This window comes from Sorex fumeus, unplaced genomic scaffold, assembly GCF_029834395.1.
Source record: "Sorex fumeus unplaced genomic scaffold, SorFum_2.1 ptg000037l, whole genome shotgun sequence".
Lineage (NCBI taxonomy): Eukaryota > Metazoa > Chordata > Mammalia > Eulipotyphla > Soricidae > Sorex > Sorex fumeus.
The window spans coordinates 11,139,274-11,163,115 of record NW_026606094.1 but is presented as its reverse complement, the minus strand read 5'-3'; the positions used below and the strand labels follow the sequence as shown (position 1 = coordinate 11,163,115).

Sequence of the window (23,842 nt, the reverse complement as noted above, 5' to 3'; positions counted from 1 at the left end):
ATTCAAGCCAGGCCCTCTTTGCCTATTTAGAAATTCTCTTGTACTCAAAGCACTGTTGTGACAAGTTGAATTTATTATGCATTGTCTACAATAATTTTCTTAGCTTATTGTTTATCATAGTTCATAATTTGATTGGTTATAAGAGCAAAGCATTTAGGTTTAAGAAAGTCTGACTTTGTAGTGATTGCTTAAAATATTTCCTTCTCTCCTATCACAGGGTGAAAATTATCAAAAGAAACTAAATCAATGCCTGAACTTAGTAGAGATTAACTCAATTATGACTTTCATAAAGGAACTTGGGAATCTGGGACAATTCCAACTGGTAAAACAAAAGTAACTTTTGATTCCTTTTAATCACTGAGATTATAAAAAATCAGTGAGAAACTACTTGGTTCTAACTGCAGATAAGATGAAGATATTTCTCCATGAAATATAAGTCTTGCAAGCTTCTTTTCAGAGCTCTAAATATTGATATGAGCATAGTACATATTTATTTTAAACATTTGAAAATATATAACTTATTAAAATGAAAGAAAATGGTACTAGTATGGCTTGGCAGGATTATGAGAGAGTTAAGGGAAAAACATTAACACTTGTTAGAAGTTTTGCTTTTAGCTTTGAAATACTTAAATACTTCCTTCTGCGATTCTTCCCACTTTTTTTAGAAAATAAAATATTATGAATCATAATGCATTAGAAAACAACCTAAATCTTAATTTGTTGTAACTCTATAGTGAATGTCAAAGAAATAAAGCATAAGCAATTATAATGGGTTTTACAAATTTCAGTTAAAAAAAACAACATTAATTTTCTTTTGTTTAGGGGGATGGGTGGATTGTACAACATCTGTCAATAACTAGGGTTTATTCCTGGCTCTGCACTCAGGGATCAACCCTGGTGGTGCCTGGAATGTGAAGGGCATATGAGGTGATGAGGATTGAACTTGAATTTGCCCCATGTGAGGCAAGCAACTTACCTTCTGTACTCTCTCTCTCTGGCCTTCTTTTCTATTTATTTTATTGGGTTTTGTTACTTATTGGCCAATATCAAGGCATAACTTAGGCATAGATGTGTATGTTTGTGTGTGTATGTGTATGTCTGAGCCCAGTACTTGTTTTATCTTTAATTCTGACACTTATCTAAATAAAACTGTAATGGATTTGTATTTTTTCTATCTCAGACTTGTTTATATAAAAATCTCTTTAAATACAGAAGAGGGAAATTTTCTTGGAGTACAATTATAGAACTTTTTATTACATTAAGTATATGTAAAATTGAGCATAAATAGATATGATTCACTAAGAATTCATCAAGGAATTTATCTTCAGATTTAAATGAAATCATCTACTTACCTGTATTGTTAGAATCAGTCTTAGTGCAAGTTGAACTTGGGGGGGTGCTAAATAATTTTCTGATAAATCAGGATTCGTAAATGTGCAGACCCTAAAACTATCTATCATCAGCAGATCTGAGAGAAATCCCTTAAGCAAGGACCATAGGGATCTGGGAAAATTGACACTAATGGATACAGATTTCTTTAGGAGATGATGAAAATGTTCCACAGTTGATGAAAGTGATAGTTGCCTAATGAAATCCACTAAAATTGCTCAAATATAGTCTTCAATAGGTGACTGGTATGGCCTATAAATTGTATCTCATATAGCATATTAAGAATCTATAAATAGTTATAATAGCTAACTATTAATTTGTTTAGGATAATTTTATTTCATAAAATCTGTGTATTCATAGGACATTTGTCTGACTTTATAACAAACTTGCTAGTGAATAAATATCTGACTTTTGATTTTTTATTTAGCCCAAATTTAGAAGGCTCAAAGTAATCTTATTCCCACAAACATAATTTAATTGATGGGTTGTTTTAAGTATTATATTCATGATATCTTGGCTCAGAATGCTTCAAAAATATAAAAAGTACTGGACTTATCTTTTAGGAATTCATAATTTAAGATATCATGAATGTCAAACTATAATTTCCTGACTTTCAGAGAAAAATGATTTGTTTAGGTAGGATTAATATCTCTCACCATGACATAATTCACTTGCAATCAACAGAATTTCTGATTATCCTTTCCATTGCCTGGCTTATTCAGATATTCAGTTGCTTTTAGTACCTGATAGAATAAAGCTCTTTTCACTGACGAAAAAAATTCAATATAATTGAAAATATGATTATAAACAAACTCAGTTATTTATAAAAGTCTGACGAGTACACAGAGAGTTATAGTCTTGATTATGTATTTTAATAAATAGACTTTTTAAATGTACAAATAAGGTCTTTTCTAGTAATACTATGTTTTAGTTTATTATCCTTAATTGAATCTGATATTCTATTTTTGAATAATCCTTCTCAGCTCTTTCCATCTACTAGCCCTGGGATGCAATCTTTGATACATGAATTTTATGATATGGCAAATCCTTTGGGAAAAACTGCTTCAATCCTGACCGAGTACTGGTTTCTTTTCAACGTATTTGAGGAATTTCAGCTCCTGCATAAAACAGCAAAGCTACATCCAAAGGAATGGTAAGAACAGTCACAAATTTGAATGGTACAATCCAAGAACTCTTTAGCCTAAAGATTGATTTCAAAAAGCTTTGCTGCATTAAAGAAAGCTACAAAAGTACTTCGAAAAAGTCACTCCTTGGAAAATAAGATTCTTTGAGGCATTAAAACACAATGATTCTAATGATCTTTAAGCACAGTAACAAAAATATATCCATATCCATCCAACAGTTTTCAAACTAACAGGACTTGATTTCATGAAAACGTATTCTTTAAAAGTCTCAAGTTAGCATTGTTCTTAATACATAGCTTTGAATTATATGAAGAGGTGCAGACAAAAAAATAATAGATGACGTACATTTCATCCCTTAGAATGGAGTTCAGTTAGTCTGAATATTTAATTTCTGGAGCATGAGATTTCTTTGGGGGTGTGAATCTCTATACAAACTTAGAAACATGTTTCTCTCTGTCATATGATTAGGAAATTTATTAATTTATGTTTTGGGGTCATACCCTGCACTGCTCAGGGCTCACTCCTTATACCATGCTCAGGGATCATTCCTGGGTAGTTCTTGAGGGACCACACAAAGTGCTAGGCATCTAAACAAGCCAGGTCATGGTCAAGGCAAGCCCTTAACCCCAATAGTATCTTGCTTGCCCTTAGATTTTTTTAAAGAAGAATCTCCAAAGAGAATGCTTTCTCTATAGAAAGGTTTTTCCCCCATTCTTATTCACATACCACAGTTTTATGCATATATCATTCCAACACCTTACCCACCATCAGACTGTCTGCTTCCCTCCACCAATGTCCCAAGGACCCTTCCCACTACTCCCATCTCCTTTCCCCTCCAGGTAAGCTCCATTCTCTAAACACAAACCTCCAGTTGTCTTTGGCCATTTGTTATTACCGTACTATGATTCTTTATATCGCACACATGAGGGATCATCCTGCATCTGTTCCTTTCCTTCTAACTGACTTCACTCAGTATGATACTTCCTAATTCAATCATTCATAAAGCAGCAAATCACAAAGGAGTAGTATTCCTTTGAGTGTACACGCCACACATTTTTTCATCCAGTCATTTTTTTTTCTCTCGGGTACTTGTATTTTTTCCAGTTATTGGCAATTGTGAATAGTGGTGCAATGGACATAGAAGCACAGCCATCTTCTTGAAAGTGTTTTTGTGCCCTTGGGAAATAATAGTTTTGACGTTCCATTTTCATTTCTATTGAGAGATAGTAAGAAGGAAAAGAAGGGACATGGGCTAAAAATTAACTGACACCTCCAAATCCTGGAAAAAGGGACCATAGCTGAAGCTGCACCTGCTTTTCATTAATATCATGGAATTGAGGGAATATTGGACTTTCATACTGCCAGGAAACTAGAGGTACACCTATATATATACCTCCCAGGAAGATGAAAGACCAAAGGTGTATATCATGATCACTTGTCTCTATTAGCTTCTCTGGGGGGGGACTGGAGCGATAGCACAGCGGTAGGGCGTTTGCCTTGCACGCAGCCAACATGGCTGACCCGAGTTCGATTCCTCCGCCCCTCTTGGAGGGCCCAACAAGCTACCGAGAGTATCTCGCCCGCATGGCAGAGCCTGACAAGCTATCCGTGATATATTCTATATGCCAAATACAGTAACAACAAAGTCTCCAATGGAGACGTTACTGGGCCTGCTCGAGCAAATTGATGAACAACGGGAGGACAGTGACAGTGACAGCTTCTCTAGGGAATAGCTTTCATGCCAGAGACTTCTACATCATTTCCTCTCCTTCAGAAAATAGTTAAATAGCTCTGTAAGACTTTTTCATAAATATAAATTTAAATGATATTTTATGTGAAAATTATTTTGATATGACTCAAGATCAGAACTCACTTCAGTTGTCATAGCCTTATATAGTTTGAATTATTCACTAATTATATGAAATTAATGGGACAAATATGTAGAATTGTTAGAGAATTTGGCATTTAATAGTATAGATGAATCCCCCTTTGTCTATTCTTCACACACTCAAGTAATTCAAGACTGTCTAATCCATCATCATCAGTGGAGGAAGATCAGATTTCATTTACCAAAGAGTCTATTTAACTCAAATTCTCTATATGCAAGCTTTGGGACATTTATTTCCAGCAAGTGTTTATTTTATTTTATTTTATTTTGTTTCATTTTTTATTGAATCACCGTGAGATGCAGTTACAAAGTTTTCGTGTTTGAATTTCAATTGTACAATGATCAAATACCCATTCCTTCACCAGTATACATTCTCCACCAACAATGTTCCCAGCATACACCCCTTTCCAAAACTCCCCCTGCCTTCATGGTAGACAGTTTCCCCATACTCTCTCTCTACTTTTGGGCATTATGGTCTGCAGTATAGATAGTGAGAGGTTATCAGATTTCGTCCTTTTTCTTTCAGCACACATTTTCCATCCCAAACAATTCCTCCAACCATCATTGTCTTAGTGATGCCTTCTCTATTTCAGCTGCCTTCTCCCCCGGCTCATGAGATAGGTTTTCAACTATGAGGCAATATTCCTGGCCCTTGTGTCTACTGTCCTTGGGTATTTGTTTCATATTATGTTATTTTATATTTCACAAATGAATACAGTCCTTCTATGTCTGTCCCTCTCTTTCTGACTCATTTCACTTAGCAAGATACTCTCCATGACCATCCAATGATAAGCAAATTTCATGACTTCATCTTTCCTAACAGCTGCATAGTATTCCATTGTGTAGATGTACCAGAGTTTCTTTAACCAGTAGTCTGTTCTCGGGCACTCAGCTTGTTTCCCGAGTTTGTCTATTGTGAACAGTGCTGCAATGCACATACAGGTGCAGATTCATTTCTCCTGTGATTTTTTGCATCCTCAGGGTATTTTCCCAGAAGTGATATTGTGGGATCATATGGAAGCTCAATTTCTAATTTTTGAAGAAATGCCCATTTTGTTTTTCAAAAAGACTCAACCACCAGATATTCCCATCAAAAGTGAAAGAGCATCCCTTTTTCCCCACATTCACACCAACACTGGTTGCTTTTGTTTTTTTGAATATCTGCCAGTCTCTGTGGTGTGAGATGATATTTCATTGTTGTTTTGATTTTTATCTCCTTGATCATTAGCAATGTGGAGCATTTTTTTCATGTGTCTTTTGGCCATTTGTATTTCTTTTTTGAGGAAGTTTCTGTTCATTTCTTCTCCCCATTTTTTGATGGGGTTGGAGGATATTTTTTGTACAATTCTACTAGTGTCTTGTATATCCTGGATATTAATCCTTATCAGATGGGTATGGAGTAAATATTCTTTCCCATTCCCTGAGTTCTCTCTGTATTTTGGTCACTGTTTCTTTTGAGGTGCAGAAGCTTCTTAGTTTCATGTAGTCCATTTGTTTATGTTTGTTTCCACTTTCTTGGTCAGTGCTGTTTCATCCTTAAACATGTTTTTAGCGTCAATATCATGGAGGGTTCTGCCTACATTTCCTCCCCATGTGCCTCATGAATTCAGGTCTGATTTTGAGGTCTTTAATCTACTTTGATCTGACTTTTGTGCCTGGTGTTAGACAGAGGTCAGAGTTCACTTTTTGGCACGTAGCTGTCCAGTTTTCCCAGCACCAGCACCACTTGTTGAAGAGGTTTTTCTTGTTCCATTTCCAGCAAATTTTTTCTTTTAAAAAAATTCCCATATGGTATCAGATTAGTGATGGACATGTTTTAAATTAAGATTTTTCAGCTTTACGTTAACCCTAACCCAAAACTTTAACATATTCTCTTTCAATAATATTTACCAGTGCTTAGTGTTGAGCATAGTTAGGAAGGGTCAGGAATATTTTTGAATCAGACTTAAATTCAAACATCTCAAATGTAAAGTTTACTAACCATAGGAGGCAATGACCCCCTGAGACTCATTTACACATCTGTAAAGTTTGGATTATACTACCCACCAAAAATTATTTAAGGAAGATTATGCAAAACAGTTTTTACAGACCAAACTGTCTGATATACTACAGCACTGAGTGGTAACGAATATTAGTACATTTTCTTTTCAATCCGAAGGACCCTTAGCATCTACATTAGGGGAATTTCTCTTCTAAACTGGAAAAGCAAGAAAATTTTGAATGACTCACCTAAAGTAATACTGGAACAAGTATACTGTAGATCTTTATCAGGAAGAAACTGGATGAATTACTTGTAGAGCATTTAAAGATAGAACACTCAGTTCTAATTATCTTCACATTTACCAGTAGGTGTACGTATATTCGATTACCACTCATGTCATGTTACATGGAAGATGCGTAGGAAGCACCTTTGACAAATGAGGAAACTGAGGTGCTGAGAGGAGTGGTCATTTCCTAAAGCCACACAGTTAATGTAGAGCTTTTTTCTGGTGATGTGATGCTTCGTTCCAGTATCACACAGAGAGGGAGGTTGGATGTGGCCAATCATCATTACATTATGTGACCTCTATTGTGGTCTCCATGTTTTTCTGCTAAAAAGTCCATTCTGCATATCTCTATTTCCTATGGGCTTTCAGGACTGATCCTTCCTTTCATATAAGGGTTATCTGTGTACTGAAAAAAAGTCAAAGAGATATAAACTCAGAAACACAACTTTTACAAAAGATGACAGTTCTTTCTGTGCCTGGAAACCTAGATTCCAGAGGTCCCAATCATGTAAATCAGAAAAGGATGAAAAACTTAAAATCTATGATTGTGTACTCTCTGCTATTTTCCAGTACACTGGAAAGAACATTATAAGTGAATTTCTTCTAAACGCATAATTCCTTGAAAGCCCACATTTTTCAAAACAGTTTATTTGCAAAATTATTCAAGGAATCATTCAAGATATTTCAAGTACCTCAAGATCTCTTAAGACAGGAACATTTGAAAAATTCAGAGTTGTTCTTTTTCCTTAAGCTTCACTGCAATTTTTGTTGTTGTTTTTGCTTTTTTTAGGGGGGGTGGATTTTTTTTTTGAGCTACCCTTGGAGGTGGGCTGGAGCGATAGCACAGCAGGTAGGGCTTTTGCCTTGCACGTGGCCAACCCAGGCTCGATTCCTCTGCCCCTCTGGGAGAGCCCCGCAAGCTACCGAGAGCATTTCTCCCACACGGCAAAGCCTGGCAAGCTACCCGTGAGGTATTCGATATGCCAAACACAGTAACAGCAAGTCTCACAATGGAGACATTACTGGTGCCTGCTCAAGCAAATTGATGAACAACAGGACAGTCTACAGTGCTACCCTTGGAGGTGCCCAGGAGCTTCTCTCAGTTCTGTGCTCCACGTTTTTTTTTCTGGCAATGCTCAGAGAACTGTGCAGTGCTGGGAACCTATCAGGGTGAGTTGCACACAAGGCAAGTACCTTACCCCATGTACTACCTCTCTGACCTTCTTCACTTATTTTTAGTATAAATTTAGAATTAAGGGGCTGGAGCAATAGCACAGCGGGTAGGGTGTTTGCCTTGCACGTGGCCAACCCAAGTTCGATTCCCAGCATCCCATATGGTCCCCTAAGCACTGCCAGGAGTAATTCCTGAGTGCAGAGCCAGGAGTAACCCCTGTGCATTGCCGGGTGTGACCCAAAAAGGAAAAAAATTAGAATTAAAGTAAACTGATCTTATACCCAAACTTCAAGTGAACATATTTCATGCCATACTCAATTTATCTTTATCTTTTTTTTATTCCCTGACAAGATGAAAGTATTTTACGATATCAAAGGAAATGTATCTTTTATTTATTTGGGGGCCACATCCAGTGGTGCTCAGGGTTTATTCCTGGCTCTGCACTCAGAGATCATTCCTGGTGGCTCTGGGGACCACATGGGAAGTCAGGGATTGAATTCAGTTGGTCCACATGCGAGGCTAGTGCTCTAGTCACTGTACTGTCTCTCTGGCTCTGAAAAAATTCTTTAAAAAAATAAAAATGTTATAAAATTATATTTTCCAACCCTAGCAATATTTTAATTCTTTGATTCTTCTTAATTTCTATCCAATGCTTATGTTTGAAGAAAATGAATAGACCTATTCCTTTTTCTTTCCACCACAGCACATATCTGAGACAATAAATAATTAACACAGAGCATTCCATTTAATTCTCATAGCATTCCTGTGAGGTAAGGCCAATATTGTTATCTGTATTTTACTGAGAGAAGTGGAGATTCATAACACAGCTTAGGAAAATCAAGTCACAGCCTGCCAGTGTTCTCAATCATTAAGACTAGAGATTTTTTGGTCTGCATTTTAGATTATTTTGGTCCCAAATTTGAAGAATTAAACGGAAATCTCACCAATGATTTAGCTTTGCAGCAGAAATAAGAGCTCCTAGGGCTATAATGGAACTGTGCCATTCATTACTGTTAATTAAGGTTTCAGGACAGATGCCAATTAGAATGACAAGGTTATGTCTTTCATGGAACACTAATTTTTAGAAAATATGTGCATTCTTCTTATTCTGTGCATCAGAGTTTGCAAGACTTCTTGCTTCAAGACCACATAACATAAGCCAAGCAGATTCAAATGAGAATGTGTGTTCCAGAATCACTTCTGTAGGACCAGGTTGCCAGAGACTGTTCCCTTTAGACTAAGAGTACCTTTCATTTTTTATTATGGTTTTCTTCAAATGTGTTTCTGAGGTGGGGAGGGAAACTCAACCCACTCTCCTCCAAGGGGCCCCGGTGAGGACAGACAGGCGCGGAGGGAGGAGATACTCAGCTGTTCTCTTCTGGGAGTATGAGTTTATAGTCTCTGGGTCTTGGCCGTTGATGGGATTACATGGCGCCAGGGGCAGTTGGTGGGTGTAACACCTACATACTGGAAGATGGGGGATCTGGGTGGAGGAGGCCCCAGTTCCAATCCAATCAGGCTTGGAGATCTACATCCCGGGTCCCGCACACCTGGGTTCCTCGGCCGGTTTCTTCATGCGTGAGGCTCATCCGAACGTGTGGAGAGTGGTCTTAAGCATGGCTGTGGCTGGAAATGGAGGTCTTCAGCTGCCGGGGCTCTGCTCTGAGTGGGGAGGGAATCTCAACCCACCATCCTCCAAGAGGTCTCGGTGAGGACAGCCAAGCTTGGAGGCAGGAGACTCTGCGCTGTTCTCTTCCGGGAGCTAGGTTTTATAGTCTCTGGGTGTTGGCCGTTGATGGGATTACATGGCACTGGGACATCTTATCATCTAGTTCTTACTCTGGAGAACCTGGCAGGCTACCAAAAGTATCCTGCCCACATGGCAGAGTCTGGTAAACTCCTCATGGCGCATTCAATATGCCAAAACCAAGTAACAATTATGGGTCTCATTCTCCTGACAGTGAAAGAGCCTCGAATGTGGCACTTTTTAAAATTTAAAATCTCAGGGCTAGGACAAAGGAGACATTACTGGGGCCTGCTTGAGGCAATAAATGGACAACAGGAAGACAGTGATACAGTGATACAGTGTTTCTGCTAACTAAACTTGAGAGTTCCACCTTAATCACTTGAGGCAAGATTGCTAGTTTTGAGGAAATTCAAAAGTGCTTCTTTGTATTCATTAAAATAACTATGCCCCTCCTCCCAAAGATAATATTTTAGGTGTATTTTCCAAAAGTTTTGTTCATTTTATTGACCAGATTTGCCTGACACCATCTTTTGCAGGAATTCTTACATGGAGGACGAGAACATTGAAAAATCACGGGGGCCATTCGATGCAACTGAAAAGAAAAAAGGTAAAACAATAACTCCACTCATTTTCAACATTCATTCATTTCATTCATTCATCATCCTGTTATTCGTCGATTGCCTCGAGCAGGCCCCAGTAACATCTCTTTCATCCTAGCCCTGAGATTATATTCAAGGCTCTTTAGGAGAATGAGACCCATCATTGTTACTGGTATTTGGCATATTTGGTACGCCACGGAGAGTTTGCCAGACTCTGCCCTGTGGGCAGGCTACATTTGATAGCCTGCAAGTTTGTCCAAAGTAGGAATGAGATAATAATATGTCGTAAAAAGATGTCCTGATAAGGCGGCAAATGAGGCCGCGCGGTTCCAGGAGCTAGATTTTATAGTCTCTGAGTCTTGGCCATTGATGGGATTACACGGCGCCAGGGGGCCAGGTGGTGGGTGTGACCCCCGCCTACTGGAATTTGGAGGATCTGGGTGGAGGATGCTCGACTCCAATCTGAATAGGCTTGGAGATCTCGGCCCCGGAACCCGCGTGGCTTTGTCCCTCTGCCAGTACCTTCATGTGTGCGGAGAGTGGTCTCAGCATGGTGGTGGCTGGTCCTGGAGGTCTTCGGCTGCCGGAGCCCTGGTCGGGGCGGGGAGGAAAGCTCAACCCGCTCCCCTCCAAGGGACCCAGACGAGGAACAGCCAGGCGCAGGGACAGGAGACTGCACTGTTCTCGTCCGGGAGCTGGATTTTATAGTCTCTGAGTCTTGGCCGTTGATGGGATTACAACATAAAATTAAATATTCATGGCTAAGAAAGAATGAAAAAAATTGTTTTGTTAGCAATACAAGATAAAAATTAAGTGAAAATATTCTCACTTCACAAAGTTGAAATAATATTCCATTTAGTGGAGCAATGCAGTTTGGGAGAATGAGAAATCAATATTCTCATGCTGTGGGTAGATATATAAATTAGAGTATCCTTTCTCAGGGATCATTTAATAATACATGAGAAAAGTTTAAAATGTATTCTTATATACAAGATATTTCACTTATAGATATTTGTTTTCAGGGAAAAAATACTGTACTGCAGAAACTTCACTATGTAAATTACTATAATTGTTGTGGCTTCTAATTCTTTCATTTATAAATGAAAACATAACATAAATAGCAAAATTAGAAAGCACTGCTATTGTTCAGATTTTTTTGTATAGATAAATTATTAAATAATCATGACCCAATAAAACACTGTAAAGTTATTCTGTAGTGTGGTAGACTATTTATGACATTGTGGAAAGAAAGAATTACCTATAAGCATAGATCCTTAAACAATAAAGGACAATTAGAGAATTATTTTTTTCCTTGCTACTTTCTATTTGAAATAATCATTCTTCTTATTTTAAAGGCAAAAATTTCCTTTCTTTTATTATAGTTTTACTTTAGAGGCTCTTATTAACAGAATAAAAGTTATATAATGAACAATGGGCGTCAGAGAACTAGTATAGGAGTTAGTGTGCTTGCCTTGCATATGGCCAACTCCTGTTTGATCCCAGCACTGAAAATAACTTGAGAGTACTGCCAGGAGTAATTCTTGAACACAGAGCTAGAATTAAGCTCTGAGTAGAGACAGGTGTTACCCCCCCCCCCCGCCCCCCCAAACAACACGGCAATAATAATTAATGGGCTGGAGCAATAGCACAGCGGGTAGGGCATTTGCCTTGCACGCGGCCAACCCAGGTTCGATTCCCTCATCCCTCTCAGAGATCCCGGCAAGCTACCAAGAGTATCCCACCCACATGGCAGAGCCTGGCAAGCTCCCCGTGGCATATTCAATATGCCAAACACAGTAACAAGTCTCACAATTTGTTGTGAGACGTTACTGGGGCCCGCTTGAGCAAATCGATGAACACCGGGAGGACAGTGCAGTACAATAATATTAATAAACTTTTATCTGCTTTATTAAATTATTCTATTAGAAGTTGCTGTATATTCTTTTTATTTTGGTTAGTAGGGGGCTGGAGCGATAGCACAGTGGTAGGGCGTTTGCCTTGCAAGCCGCTGGCCTGGCCAAGCCTGGTTCAATTCCTCCACCCCTCTCGGAGAGCCTGGCAAGCTACCAAGAGTATTTCGCCTGCACGGCAAAGCCTGGCAAGCTACCCATGAGATATAAGATATGCCAAATACAGTAACAACAAGTCTCGCAATAGAGACATTACTGGATCCGCTCGAGCAAATCGATGAACAACAGGACAGTGATATAGTGCAATGCTACAGTAGTTTTTATTTAAGTAACTGTATTCTTTTTTTTATTTACAGTCCCACAGATTATAAATGAAGTCCAAGAAATACATTGCAGCAATGGTGAGTTCCTATGAAAGTGTTTAATGTAATGAGATCTAACCTTGCTTTGAACAAATCAGCATTTAATCATATCTAGATATCTTGAACCTGCTATTGTCCCTTAAATAAATTTTCAAAGGTGTGATAATTCAGAGTAACTCAAGAATGATCACTTTTGTATCTGAAGAACATTTTAGCTGTCTCTTTTTGACCATAAACAGATACGTATGTGTGAGGACACTGATTTTCAAGCTCACTTGGAAGGGTTCTAGGTTGTGGGGTGCTAACGCTTTGCCTAGTTCAAGTAGAAGAGTTTGACTTCTTTGCTGTGTACATTGATTTTTATGTCTCTCAGTGTATATCATAGTGATTTCTTACCTTCCAGGTTTTAAAATCTGTTTTAATTTTGATGTCACATTCAATGGTGCTCAAGGGTCACTTCTGGAAATGTTCAGAAAACCATGTGGTACTAGGTAGGCATCAAATCTGGGCCTCTTGCATGCACAGCACACACCCCACCACTGAGCTAGCTCTCTGAGCTTTTGAAAGATTTCTGATATGAACAAAACTGCAATTGAGTTTTCTTGGTAGTCATTGAGTTTTAAAACAAGTACAAATTGATTTTCTTAATAAAATGCATAACAATCTTGGCAAACTAAAATCACTGATATGTCATCTCTATTCAAAAATTTTATTTTATGTTTCAAGATGCTTTGATTAGTAGAGTGCCAACTTCTATGATGTCCCCTTATATTTTTAGTAGTTTCTTTTGGCCTTTTGGGTCACGGCCAGCGATGCTCAGGGGTTATTCCAGGCTCTGTACTCAGGAATCACATCTGAAAGTGCTGGGGGACCATATGGGATGCCAGGGATTGAACCTGGATTGGTCACATGCAAGGCAAATGCCCTACTCACTATACTATTGCTCCAGCCCCTATTTTTGGTAGTTTAGATTTAAAACTTTTAAATACAATTGCTTTTTTCTTAAAATTTATACATTTTACCAGGTAAAGGTAAAAGGTAAAGGCCCTCCCGTTGATCGTCGATTTGCTCGAGCGGGCCCAGTAACGTCTCCATTGGAGACTTTGTTGTTACTGTGTCTGGCATATCGAATACTCTCGGCAGCTTGCCGGGCTCTCCGAGAGGGGCGGAGCAATCGAACTCGGGTCGGCCATGTTGGCCGCTTGTAAGGCGAACGCCCTACCGCTGTGCTATCGCTCCAGCCAGGCTCATCATAAAACATATTATAATATGTTTCAGATTTATAGAGATATTAAAAATTCAAATCATTGTTTATTCTTTAAATGTGTTTTTCTGGTGGTCTCATCTCACAAACATTTCTTTCTAAAGAGTCTTTTTCTTAGTTTTGGTTTGGCTTTTGGACCACATGCTCTGGAGCTTGGGCTCTAATAAAAGCTCTCTGCTTGGAGGTTGTTCCCATCCATGGGAGATCAGGTGGTGTGAACACTGTGCCCAGGCGTCCTGCACATTCTCAGCCTACTCAACTGCCTGTCAGCCGCACCTCACTCCTCTAAGACCACAAAGTTCTTAAATGCCCGAATTTTATGGCCAAGCTGAATTTTCAGATTCCTTGTCCAAAGCTCATGCTTTATCTTAATATCCTGTAATCATATGATAGAAAAGCAAGAAATATCAGATTTGCTTTTTGACAATGGGAATTTTATGCATATACATATGTTGTTGGGCCAGAGCCATAGCCTAGCGGGTAGGGAGTTTGCCTTGAACGTGGCCAACCTGAGTTTGATTCCTCTGTCCCTCTCAGAGAGCCCGGCAAGCTACCAAGAGTATTCTGCCTGCACGGCAAAGCCTGGCAAGCTACTCATGACGTATTCAATATGCCAAACACCTTAACAAGTCTTACACTGGAGACGTTACTAGTGTCTGCTCCAACAAATTGGTGCACAACGGGAGGACAGTGTTACAGTGCTACATATGTTGTTATAAATATGTGTATATATATACACACACACACATATACATATATATATATATAGTGCTAGAACACTTAGAAAATTTAGCCTTTATTTTCCTGCAAAATATTTAAGACAAAAAAATGGACAAAGTCTAGTTTAAGCATAAACACTCCATGTTTTAATAAAATCTAATTTTTATCTTTTAAAACGCAACTTATTTCTTCACTGTTATTAAAATCAGGATAAATGAGTAGGTAGTACAATACTGTGGTTTAATAGCACCAACAAATATATCCAAAAAAGGAAAACAACATGTAAAAATAAGGTATTGTTAATCATAAAAATCATTTTCAATCATTCCCTCCTTGCATTCACCATCCAACCTGCTACTCATAGAGTAAGTTTAGTTTTGCTGAGAGTCTGGTGCTGAGGCTGTAGTGGAAAAAAGGACTAGAGAGAAAATCAGGAACAAGATTAGAAAAGGCACTTTTTAAAAAAAATTTTATTGAATCACCGTGAGAAAGTTACAAGCTTTCATGTTTGGGTTATAATCACACAATGATCAAACACCCATCCCTCCACCAGTGCACATTCCCCACCACCAATCTCCCCAGTTTACCCTCCTCACACACACACACACCCTCCCCCTGCCTCCATGGCAGACAATATTCCCCATACTCTCTCTCTACTTTTGGGCATTATGGTTTTTGGGAGATGTGTGCCGAAAGTAGATAATGGACCAAACATGATGACCTCTCAGTATTTGTATTGAAAAGGCACTTTTCAGGCTAGATTCTACTGTGCCAAGATCTGGGCTGGAGGAAAGATCTCAGGTAAGGCATGTCATCCTTTAGTCTCCTATGTTCTCATTTATAAAATAAGAAATGATCTCACTTTGCTCAGTTCCCAATTAAATGGTTTAGGGAATGTGAACAAGGTCGATAAATTCTTTAAACTTGCTCATGTTTTCATGTTGATAAAAACTAATCTAACCTAGATTTTCACAATTAATCTTCCCACTTATGTTTATGGTATGACATAAGATTACAGGGAATAACTTGACGATGCCTCAGAACAGGTGGGATTATCTCTCTGAGTCTAGGGTGCTCTTGTATTTAAAATGAGTTATGATTATCCCTCAAGAGGGCAATAAAATTCTGTATTTTAAGGAAATCTATTTAAAACAAACAAAACTTCAAAAGGCGTTGGTTTCCATACAGACTTGCAAAATATGTTAAACGGTCTGAGACCACCATCCTGTGCTCTGGGTTCTCTTGCTCTGAGGTAAGCAGGTCTGAGGCAAGTTGGGACTAGAGTGGGAAGGATGCCAAGAGCACACCAGGTGTTTGAAGGCAACAACCCTGATGATTCAGTGGAAGATGAAGTCAGAGTGGAATTGGCTTTCAGTCTGTGAGCTCGGATGCAGTGCTCAAGCCAGATGGGGAAAGTTTCTCATGAAGCTCCAAACACTTGTTAAAATCATGCTTAAGAGGATGATAACTTGGCGCATAAGTTGCTGGAACCCATGTGCTGCTTGCGCCCATGTGGCTAAGCACATGTGATGTCTGAGCACATGTATCACCTGTATCTCCCTTCTTGAGATGTGTACTTCCATGCTTCATGACTAATGTTGGGATATGTGTAGGGGTTCTCTTTGCCCTTGGAGAAGCCTGTGTTCTCTCTCTCTCTCTCTCTCTCTCTCTCTCTCTCTCTCTCTCTCTCCCCACCTTCAAAAAACCCTCCAAATAAAATCTGTTTCACTTACAAAAAATGAGGATGATAACTCTCCTCATGGAGGGCTGAGTTTTAGTGTTGCCTCACTGAAAACTTGCACTATCAATTTAAAGTGAAAGCTGAAATGAAATCTGTAACATAAGAATATATATCTTATTGAATATAATAGATTATATATTCTTTATGCATATATATGTATAAATTTTCTGAAATTGCTATTTTCATCAAAAAATGTCATCCACTTTGTTATTCATGCAACTGGTTCTGAACATAAAAGTGTACTGCAAGTATTTCTCTTCCTTTACTGTCTAGGAAATGATCCTATCAAAGTATATTTTATATTCCTGAACTCTAATTTTTCTGAAAGTATTACATTAGATATATCATTTCCATTTGAACCAGATCTCCCAACCAATACCAGCCTGCTTTTCTGTGCTTATCTTATTGCTTTTTTATTTATATTGTGATCTTTAATTATTATTATTATGATTCTGGCATTGCCGTGTAGGCAAGATACTGTCGGTAGATTGCTGGGCTCTCCGAGAAGGGTGGAGGAATCGAACCTGGCTTGGCCCGGCTGGCTGCCCGCAAGACAAATACCCTACCACTATGCTATCGCTCCAGCTTGTTCCCAAAGATTTTATCAAGCTGACCTATCTAAATAAACTATAAGTATAAAGTAAAGTAAAGTAAAGATAAAAATCATCGATTTGCTCGAGCGGGCCTAGTAACGTCTTCATTGGAGACTTTGTTGTTACTGTGTTTGGCATATCGAATACGTCACGGGGAGCTTGCCAGGCTTTGCCGTGCGGGCGAGATACCTCTGTAGCTTGCCGGGCTCTCCGAGAGGGGCGGAGGAATCGAACTCGGGTCGGCCATGTTGGCTGCGTGCAAGGCAAACGCCCTACCACTGTGCTATCGCTCCAGCCCTTATAAAAAATATTTTATAATAAAAGCAATAATAAATGCTTATGGGTATTATTGTATTAGATTTCACCTTGAAAGGAACCATAGTTTTAAATCCAAATTCAGCTTCTTATTAATAATGTACTCATGCTTTCATCAGAGTTTTTTTTTTATCATATTCTATGTTCAATATGGTGGCGTGGCACAGTAATTGTACCCCTAAGCCATAAAAACTAACATTTAATCATGTTGCCAGAACCATAAACAAATTTTTTTGAACCTGAATAAATTATTAATAAGAAGCTGAATTTGAATTTAAAACTATCGTTCCTTTCATTGTGAAATCTAATACAATTATACCCATAAGCATTTATTTTTGCTTTTACTATAAAATATTTAGAAGGTACTATGATAACCAAAATTATAGTTATAGTTTATTTGCATAGGTCAGCTTGATAAAGTCTTCGGGAACAAATCAAATGCAGTAATTGCTTACCCAATTCACTGAGGTTTTTGTTGTTGTTTTTTAAATAACTTTTGTAAGTGAGATTTTTCCCTACACAGGGGCTGGATAGATAATACAGCAGGTGGCCAACCCAGGTTTAATCCCTGATTCCCTGCATGGTCCCCTAAGCACTGCCAGGAGTGATATCTGTCTAAAGAGCCAGGAGTAACTCCTGAGCACCACTGGGAACACAAGAAATGATTTTCCCTACACTGAAACTATGATTTCTATACTATATTATTATTGTTACATATTTATTGGGGGCCTCTTCCAAATGGTCTCAGGGAACCTGGGAGTCATTTCTTGTGAAAACTTGGACTGCCAGGCCAGCAAATCAGTGCTATGGACTGGTATTCTTCAGAGATCATCAGGGTAACCCCAGGGATGACTGGGGCTCAGGGACTGAGCCCAGGACCCCTCCTTAGCCACACCTCAAAATGCTTACAGGATACATATGGTATTAGGGATTGAACCTAGGTTTATTCATTGACCTGAATCACTTTTCATGCACCCTACACTCTGCACTATCTCTTCACCCCCCTATTGTTACTAATCTATACCTTATACATAGCTTTACTTTCTACCAAAGAAATATAGAATATAGATCAGAAATACACAGGGCTATTTTCTTTGATTTTCATGGTATTTAGTACATTTGTACTCAGATACAGTTCTCAGATATAAGACATTTATGATATGTGTAGCATCCCTTGCCATAGAATTTTTGGTGCATCTCCATATTCATCCCAGAAGTACTGTAGATCAAGGGATAGATGTAGAAAAAACTAAAATACTTTGCTTTACCATATTAGTGGCTTGAATTGAATTTTGGTTGTGATGAAACATCATTATAGAATTAAAGATAAATCAGCAGATTTAACTTTAGATAAGAGGGGAAAATGTTGTAAAGGATAATCTACTTTAACTGTATAATTTTTTATAGCAAGTTCCTTTTGTTGCTACTTCAAAGTGCTAATAAGGAGAATGTTTAATTTAAACTTACTTTCATTTTATCAACTTCTATAGAATGTTCTATGTTTATATTTGTTGAAATTTTGTTTGTTGAGGGGTCTTTATGAAACAGGATAGTTGTCAATAGTTTTTTGAAAAACAATTTGCTGATCTTTTTTTGAGTTATGTATTTATACAGTATAAGTTAGCAGTAGCACATGTAGGTGCCCATAAAACTGATTTTTATTTTCAATTTTTTAAAAATAGGCTGGAACGATAGCACAGTGGGTAGGACGTTTGCCTTGCATCCAGTCGACCAGGTTCGATTCCTCCATCCCTCTCAGAGAGCCCGGCAAGCTACCAAGAGTATCCTGCCCCCACGTCAGAGCCTGGCAAGCTCCCTGTGGCGTATTCAATATGCCAAAAACAGTAACAACAAGTCTCACAATGGAGACATTACTGGTGCCCGCTTGAGCAAATTTATGAGCAATGGGAGAACAGTGCTACTTTTGTAAAAATTGACCTATCAACTAGAAATCTTCTTAAAATGACAGAGAACCAGTGGTATAAAATAATACTCAGGGTTCTAGTACAGAATTGAGCAGACTATAGGGCTTCCTTTTTTTTCATACTTTTTGGCATTTTATCCCTCCCCCCTTTGTTTTTAATTGTTTGATTCACTATGAGATACAGTTACAAACATTTCATGTTTAAGCTTCGATCATACAATCATCAAACACACATCCCTTCATCAGTGCACATTTTCCACCACCAAAATCCCCAGTATCCCCTCCCCCCCAATTCCACACCTCCCCCTGCCTGTGTGGCAGGCAATTTGCACAACTCTCTCTCTCTCTCTCTCTCTCTCTCTCTCTCTCTCTCTCTCTCTCTCTCCCCCCCCCCCTTTGGTTACATTTGACATTTTGACACCAGTCCCAACACCACTCAAACTTGCCTAAAAGGCAACGCTAGACAATTTGTTTTGTATTGTTTGTTATGGATAAAATATAATGTCTAGAAATTCTAAAATTTTAATAATGAAGGTCTGGAGAGATCTCTGCAGGGAGCGGCTTGGTTCTGAGATTCGTGTGTGTGTCTCTGGATCATGGCCCTGTGGGAGCTTAAGTAGCTGGTGGCTGTTTTGGGGTGTTATCTCAGAATCCCATTGGGGCGGAAGGAAGGAGAAGGGCTGGCTCCTCCACTGTCCCGAGAGGTCTGGCTTTTGCCGCCACTAACTTTATTGCATTTTCTAAGGTTGAAGTAGCCAGCAACGAGAGAGGGGTCAGGATGTTCTGTGGATACGTTTGATGGAATATTAGACTTCACATTTTTCCATCTGCCCAATTGCCTGTAAGCTTCTACATCAACCCAATGCTAGTTTAATAACAATCCTCCAAAGAATCTGTCCTCATTCCCTGCTGGCACTCTTAGGTCATTGCTCGACACAGTCACCACCCTATTTATGCAATTTCTTGCTATCTGCAGTAAATGCCACAAAATGTTATAAATCTATTGGAAGGATAATTTCCTACCTTCTGTGCCTTTAAACTTTTTAAGGTCTGAGCGGAATCTATCATCTGTGCAATTCCAACTGAATTCAACAGCTGTTTTATGAGGCATAGTCTACAAAATTTGACAAATAGAAAAATCTAGGTAGAGCCACAAATCAGTTATGACCAGAATATCCAAAGGAAAGTCAGCAGCGTCACTAAAGTTCTTTAAAGGAATTTTCTAATCCTTAATCATATGTGATTTTAAAACATTTATCCATTTCACAGTTGTCTTTTTTGTCATTTTTTTAAAATCAGATAAAGACACACAATGTCATATCAAGCAGATCTTCACACATCCACGATTGGAACTAAATCCTGAATTCAACCTGAAGATCAAAGATTATTACTCTGAAGTCCCATTTGATGTGGTAACTGTGACAATTGGAGCAGAAGCTTCTAAGTGTCAGTGCAAAGTGTACCTGCTTGAACGGGGAGGGCCAAGGTACTGCTTGGGGTGCTGCTTGGGGCTGAGTGAAGACATCACAGTAGTTAGAAGAAACTTGATGCAACCTTTGAAGGCAGTTGAGAGAAGCTGACTCAGTTGGAGAGATTTCCAGGATGTGAAACTCTTCAATTTTTCAAGGTCTCATGTGGTCAAAAAGACCAGATCAGGGCTCAGCTAATTTACTAGCACTTTTTGTCTCTAATCCTTTATTTTGAAACAAAGGAACAAGAAAGAGATTTTTGGTGGTGGTGGTGGTGGGGGGGTGGCAGTATTAAAGGGACAGATGAAGCAAAGACTGGATTTAAGGCTTACTCCTGGCTCTTAGGCAGTATGCAGGGGATCATATGTGGTATCAGGGATTGAACCTGGGCCAGCCACATGGGAAGTGACTTTGCTGTATTATTTCTCTGTTTCCTCTCTTCGTGGTTTTAAATTGTTAAAATGAATCCGAATTGGTAGCCACCTTCTCCAACCCATTATCTGAAGCTTTGATCATTTGATAAACATGTTGGTGATCATTTGTGGGCATTGGAATGCTATTTTTGTCTAATCTTACTGAAATTTTCTGTTGACTCTTGTGAGAGACAATAACTCCTTCGCAGATTTTAAAGAGAAGTTTGAACCCTCTTACATTATTTGTAGCAAGGAAAGCAGTCATATCTTCTATTTCTGTAGGGAAAAAGACTTATTTGTCATGTCTGGGGTCAAGAGATTCTACAAGAAAAATGTCAAATCAGATCAACCTGAGTCTCAAATTTGATTACAATGTCACTTTGGGCAATTTGTCTCCCAGATCTAAGTCATGCTCTCTACATTTCAAAAAACAGTCATAGTTTTTGTATAAAGTTGTTGTACTAGTTGAGGTAATGTGTGTTCCTAACAGATGGTTCAGAAATCACTCATTTCCTTATATTTAATGAAGACTACGACTTGCTGAGCAAGATAATGATATATGATATTGCTTGATATATGAAAGCACTGTTAGCAGAAGTCATTTTGTTACACATTTAGATTTCTTATAAAATTATACAGACCTTACCTACTTGGAAGCAAATGATAAGCATTTACTAAATATTGACATGTGAATTCATTTGGACTGAATATATATTTCTTTTATTTTTCCAGATTTGCAAACTACTCCCTAGGCTTGGGAATGAACACAATCTCAGTGCTGTTGGTAGATGAATCTTCCCCACAGTTTGAGACCCTCATCACATATAAACTCACCATCTATCGAGAGGATCGTCCAAGTCTACCTTTGTTTGAAGACTTCACAGCCTGTGGCTTTGTTCAAGTAGGTGAATTTAGCATTTGAACTGAGTTGAATTGAGAGTTTTTTAAAAGCCAGGTGAGGGATGGGTGTTCGATCATTGTATAACTGAAACTCAACCATGAAAGCTTTGTAACTGTATCTCACAGTGGTTCAATTAAAAAAAAAGCGGGTGAAAGAAAAGCCAAGTGAAAATTGTTAGGAAAAATGTATGCCTTTAGATCCAGAGTCTCATTTGAAAATCTCAACAGTTCCAGCCAGGGAGCTCAGATACCACAATGTGAGAGGTTTCCTCTTTAGTATGGTGGGTCCTCCAAGCGCGTTTGTGTTCAGTGGATTTACTGTGGTTAAAATTGAAAAAAAAAACTTTAAACACTCACACTTACTTATGAAATTGGTTTTACATTTCCCTTTTAAATTGGGCTGTGTTTCTTGGATTTGTTCCTGGACCTTCTTTTGAAATTTTGAATTTAAAGTCAATGGAATTTTCTTTAAAGCAGAAGAAGCAAATTTATATATATATATATATATATATAAAACTATTCTACAGAAGGGATACCAGATGAATGAAACTGAATATCCTTGATAGGTATATTTCTCACCTATATCTCCCAAAACTTTATGATCAGTTAGACTCTAGTTTTGCTGGTGAGCAACACCATATCAAAACCCTGATGACTTGGAGGAATGGAAAAAGCTACATCAACACTGTCTTGTTTGTTCACTCAGACCTCTGTTTTATTGTTTTTTCACTTTTTAAAAATTCTGTGTACCACATCTTATATTTCCTCATATACCGTAAGGTGATTTCAAGAAAGTCATAATTGGTACTCCAATCATACCTACTGACCCACTCAGAACATATAACTGCAAATAGGTCATATTTCAGGGATGTTTTTGTGCTACTGAAAACATATAAGCACACAGGGTTATGGGAAGAAGTAACTGATTGGTCAGCAGTGTGGATTCTATGTTGTTAAATGTAGTAGCCACATACGGCATTGTGTCCCTCTCAACCTATTACCCCATTATTTTATCTGAACATCAAGAGCAAGTCGAATTTTTGTAGAAATACTATTTTGTAAGAATAGCAGTTACTCAGATTTTTAATTTTCAAGGGAATTTATTTCTGTAAATTATTATAAACACCAACTCCAAGTGAATTTTGTATTGATGTTAAATTAAGCATGATTAAAAATACTATTCTGAATGATGACAATAGGCATACATTCTTAGAAAAGATGGAGAATAGGAGTTCATGGTTACAGAGTATTAAGTTGAATAATGTTAAGTAGATTCCTTTATTAGAAAGCTGCTCTGAACACTTAGTATTCTGATTTGCATAGCAGACTTTCAAAAGGAGAATATATTATGTGCAACATTTCTAAATATATTTGACATCATTTTAATTGAATAGCTATTGTAAAAAAACTTTGAGGGTGGCCAGGGGCTGGCCCTGACAGCTTTTTCCCTGGCCAGCCAGGTTCTAGGGAGCCCAGGCCATGCCCCCAGTCTGGACGGCATGGGCCCTGGGGCAGACAGCAAAGGAAATGAGGGCCAAGCCCGTTGATTGATCAGATGCCATTTATTCCATTCTCATCCCTGTTCACTCCTGTCTCTCTCTGTTCTTCTCTCCCGGCCCGATCTGGAACCACTCTTTCCTGGCTCTAGCTCTGGATCTTGATCCTGATCTTCTCTCCACATCCCATTCTTACAGTCTAGTTAAATCCCCACAACCTTGAGGGGCTGGGCTTATACATAGGTGTGGTCACAATCAATAGGGTTAAAGTTCTTCCACTCAAGGATGCTGCTTCTAGGATAGATTCTCTTTCAGCAGGACCACCCACCCAAGGGTGGAATCTCATTGGTGTGTTTCTCCTCTCCTTGTCCAACAAATATATAAGCATTCATAATATTAATCATTTTGTATGGACACAGTAAGAGATGCATTAATTTATAGAATTGCTCTCCTGGAGTTATCTCGATCTCAGACTACAGTGCTCAGGCCAGATTAGTTTTTCCTACCCCTAGCATGGTCCTAGTCT

At 38.5% G+C, this 23,842-nt stretch overlaps 1 protein-coding gene across 1 annotated transcript in view; it reads left to right on the top strand.

The window, feature by feature from the left end:
• The window catches only part of CPED1 (cadherin like and PC-esterase domain containing 1), a 338,587-nt gene that overhangs the window by 163,131 nt on the left and 151,614 nt on the right, over positions 1-23,842 (top strand). Inside the window, exons 10-15 of the mRNA XM_056118573.1 lie at positions 218-322; positions 2,373-2,542; positions 10,147-10,217; positions 12,476-12,520; positions 20,338-20,524; positions 21,653-21,821. Coding sequence (XP_055974548.1) covers positions 218-322; positions 2,373-2,542; positions 10,147-10,217; positions 12,476-12,520; positions 20,338-20,524; positions 21,653-21,821 — 747 coding nt within the window. The remainder of the gene's footprint in view (positions 1-217; positions 323-2,372; positions 2,543-10,146; positions 10,218-12,475; positions 12,521-20,337; positions 20,525-21,652; positions 21,822-23,842) is intronic.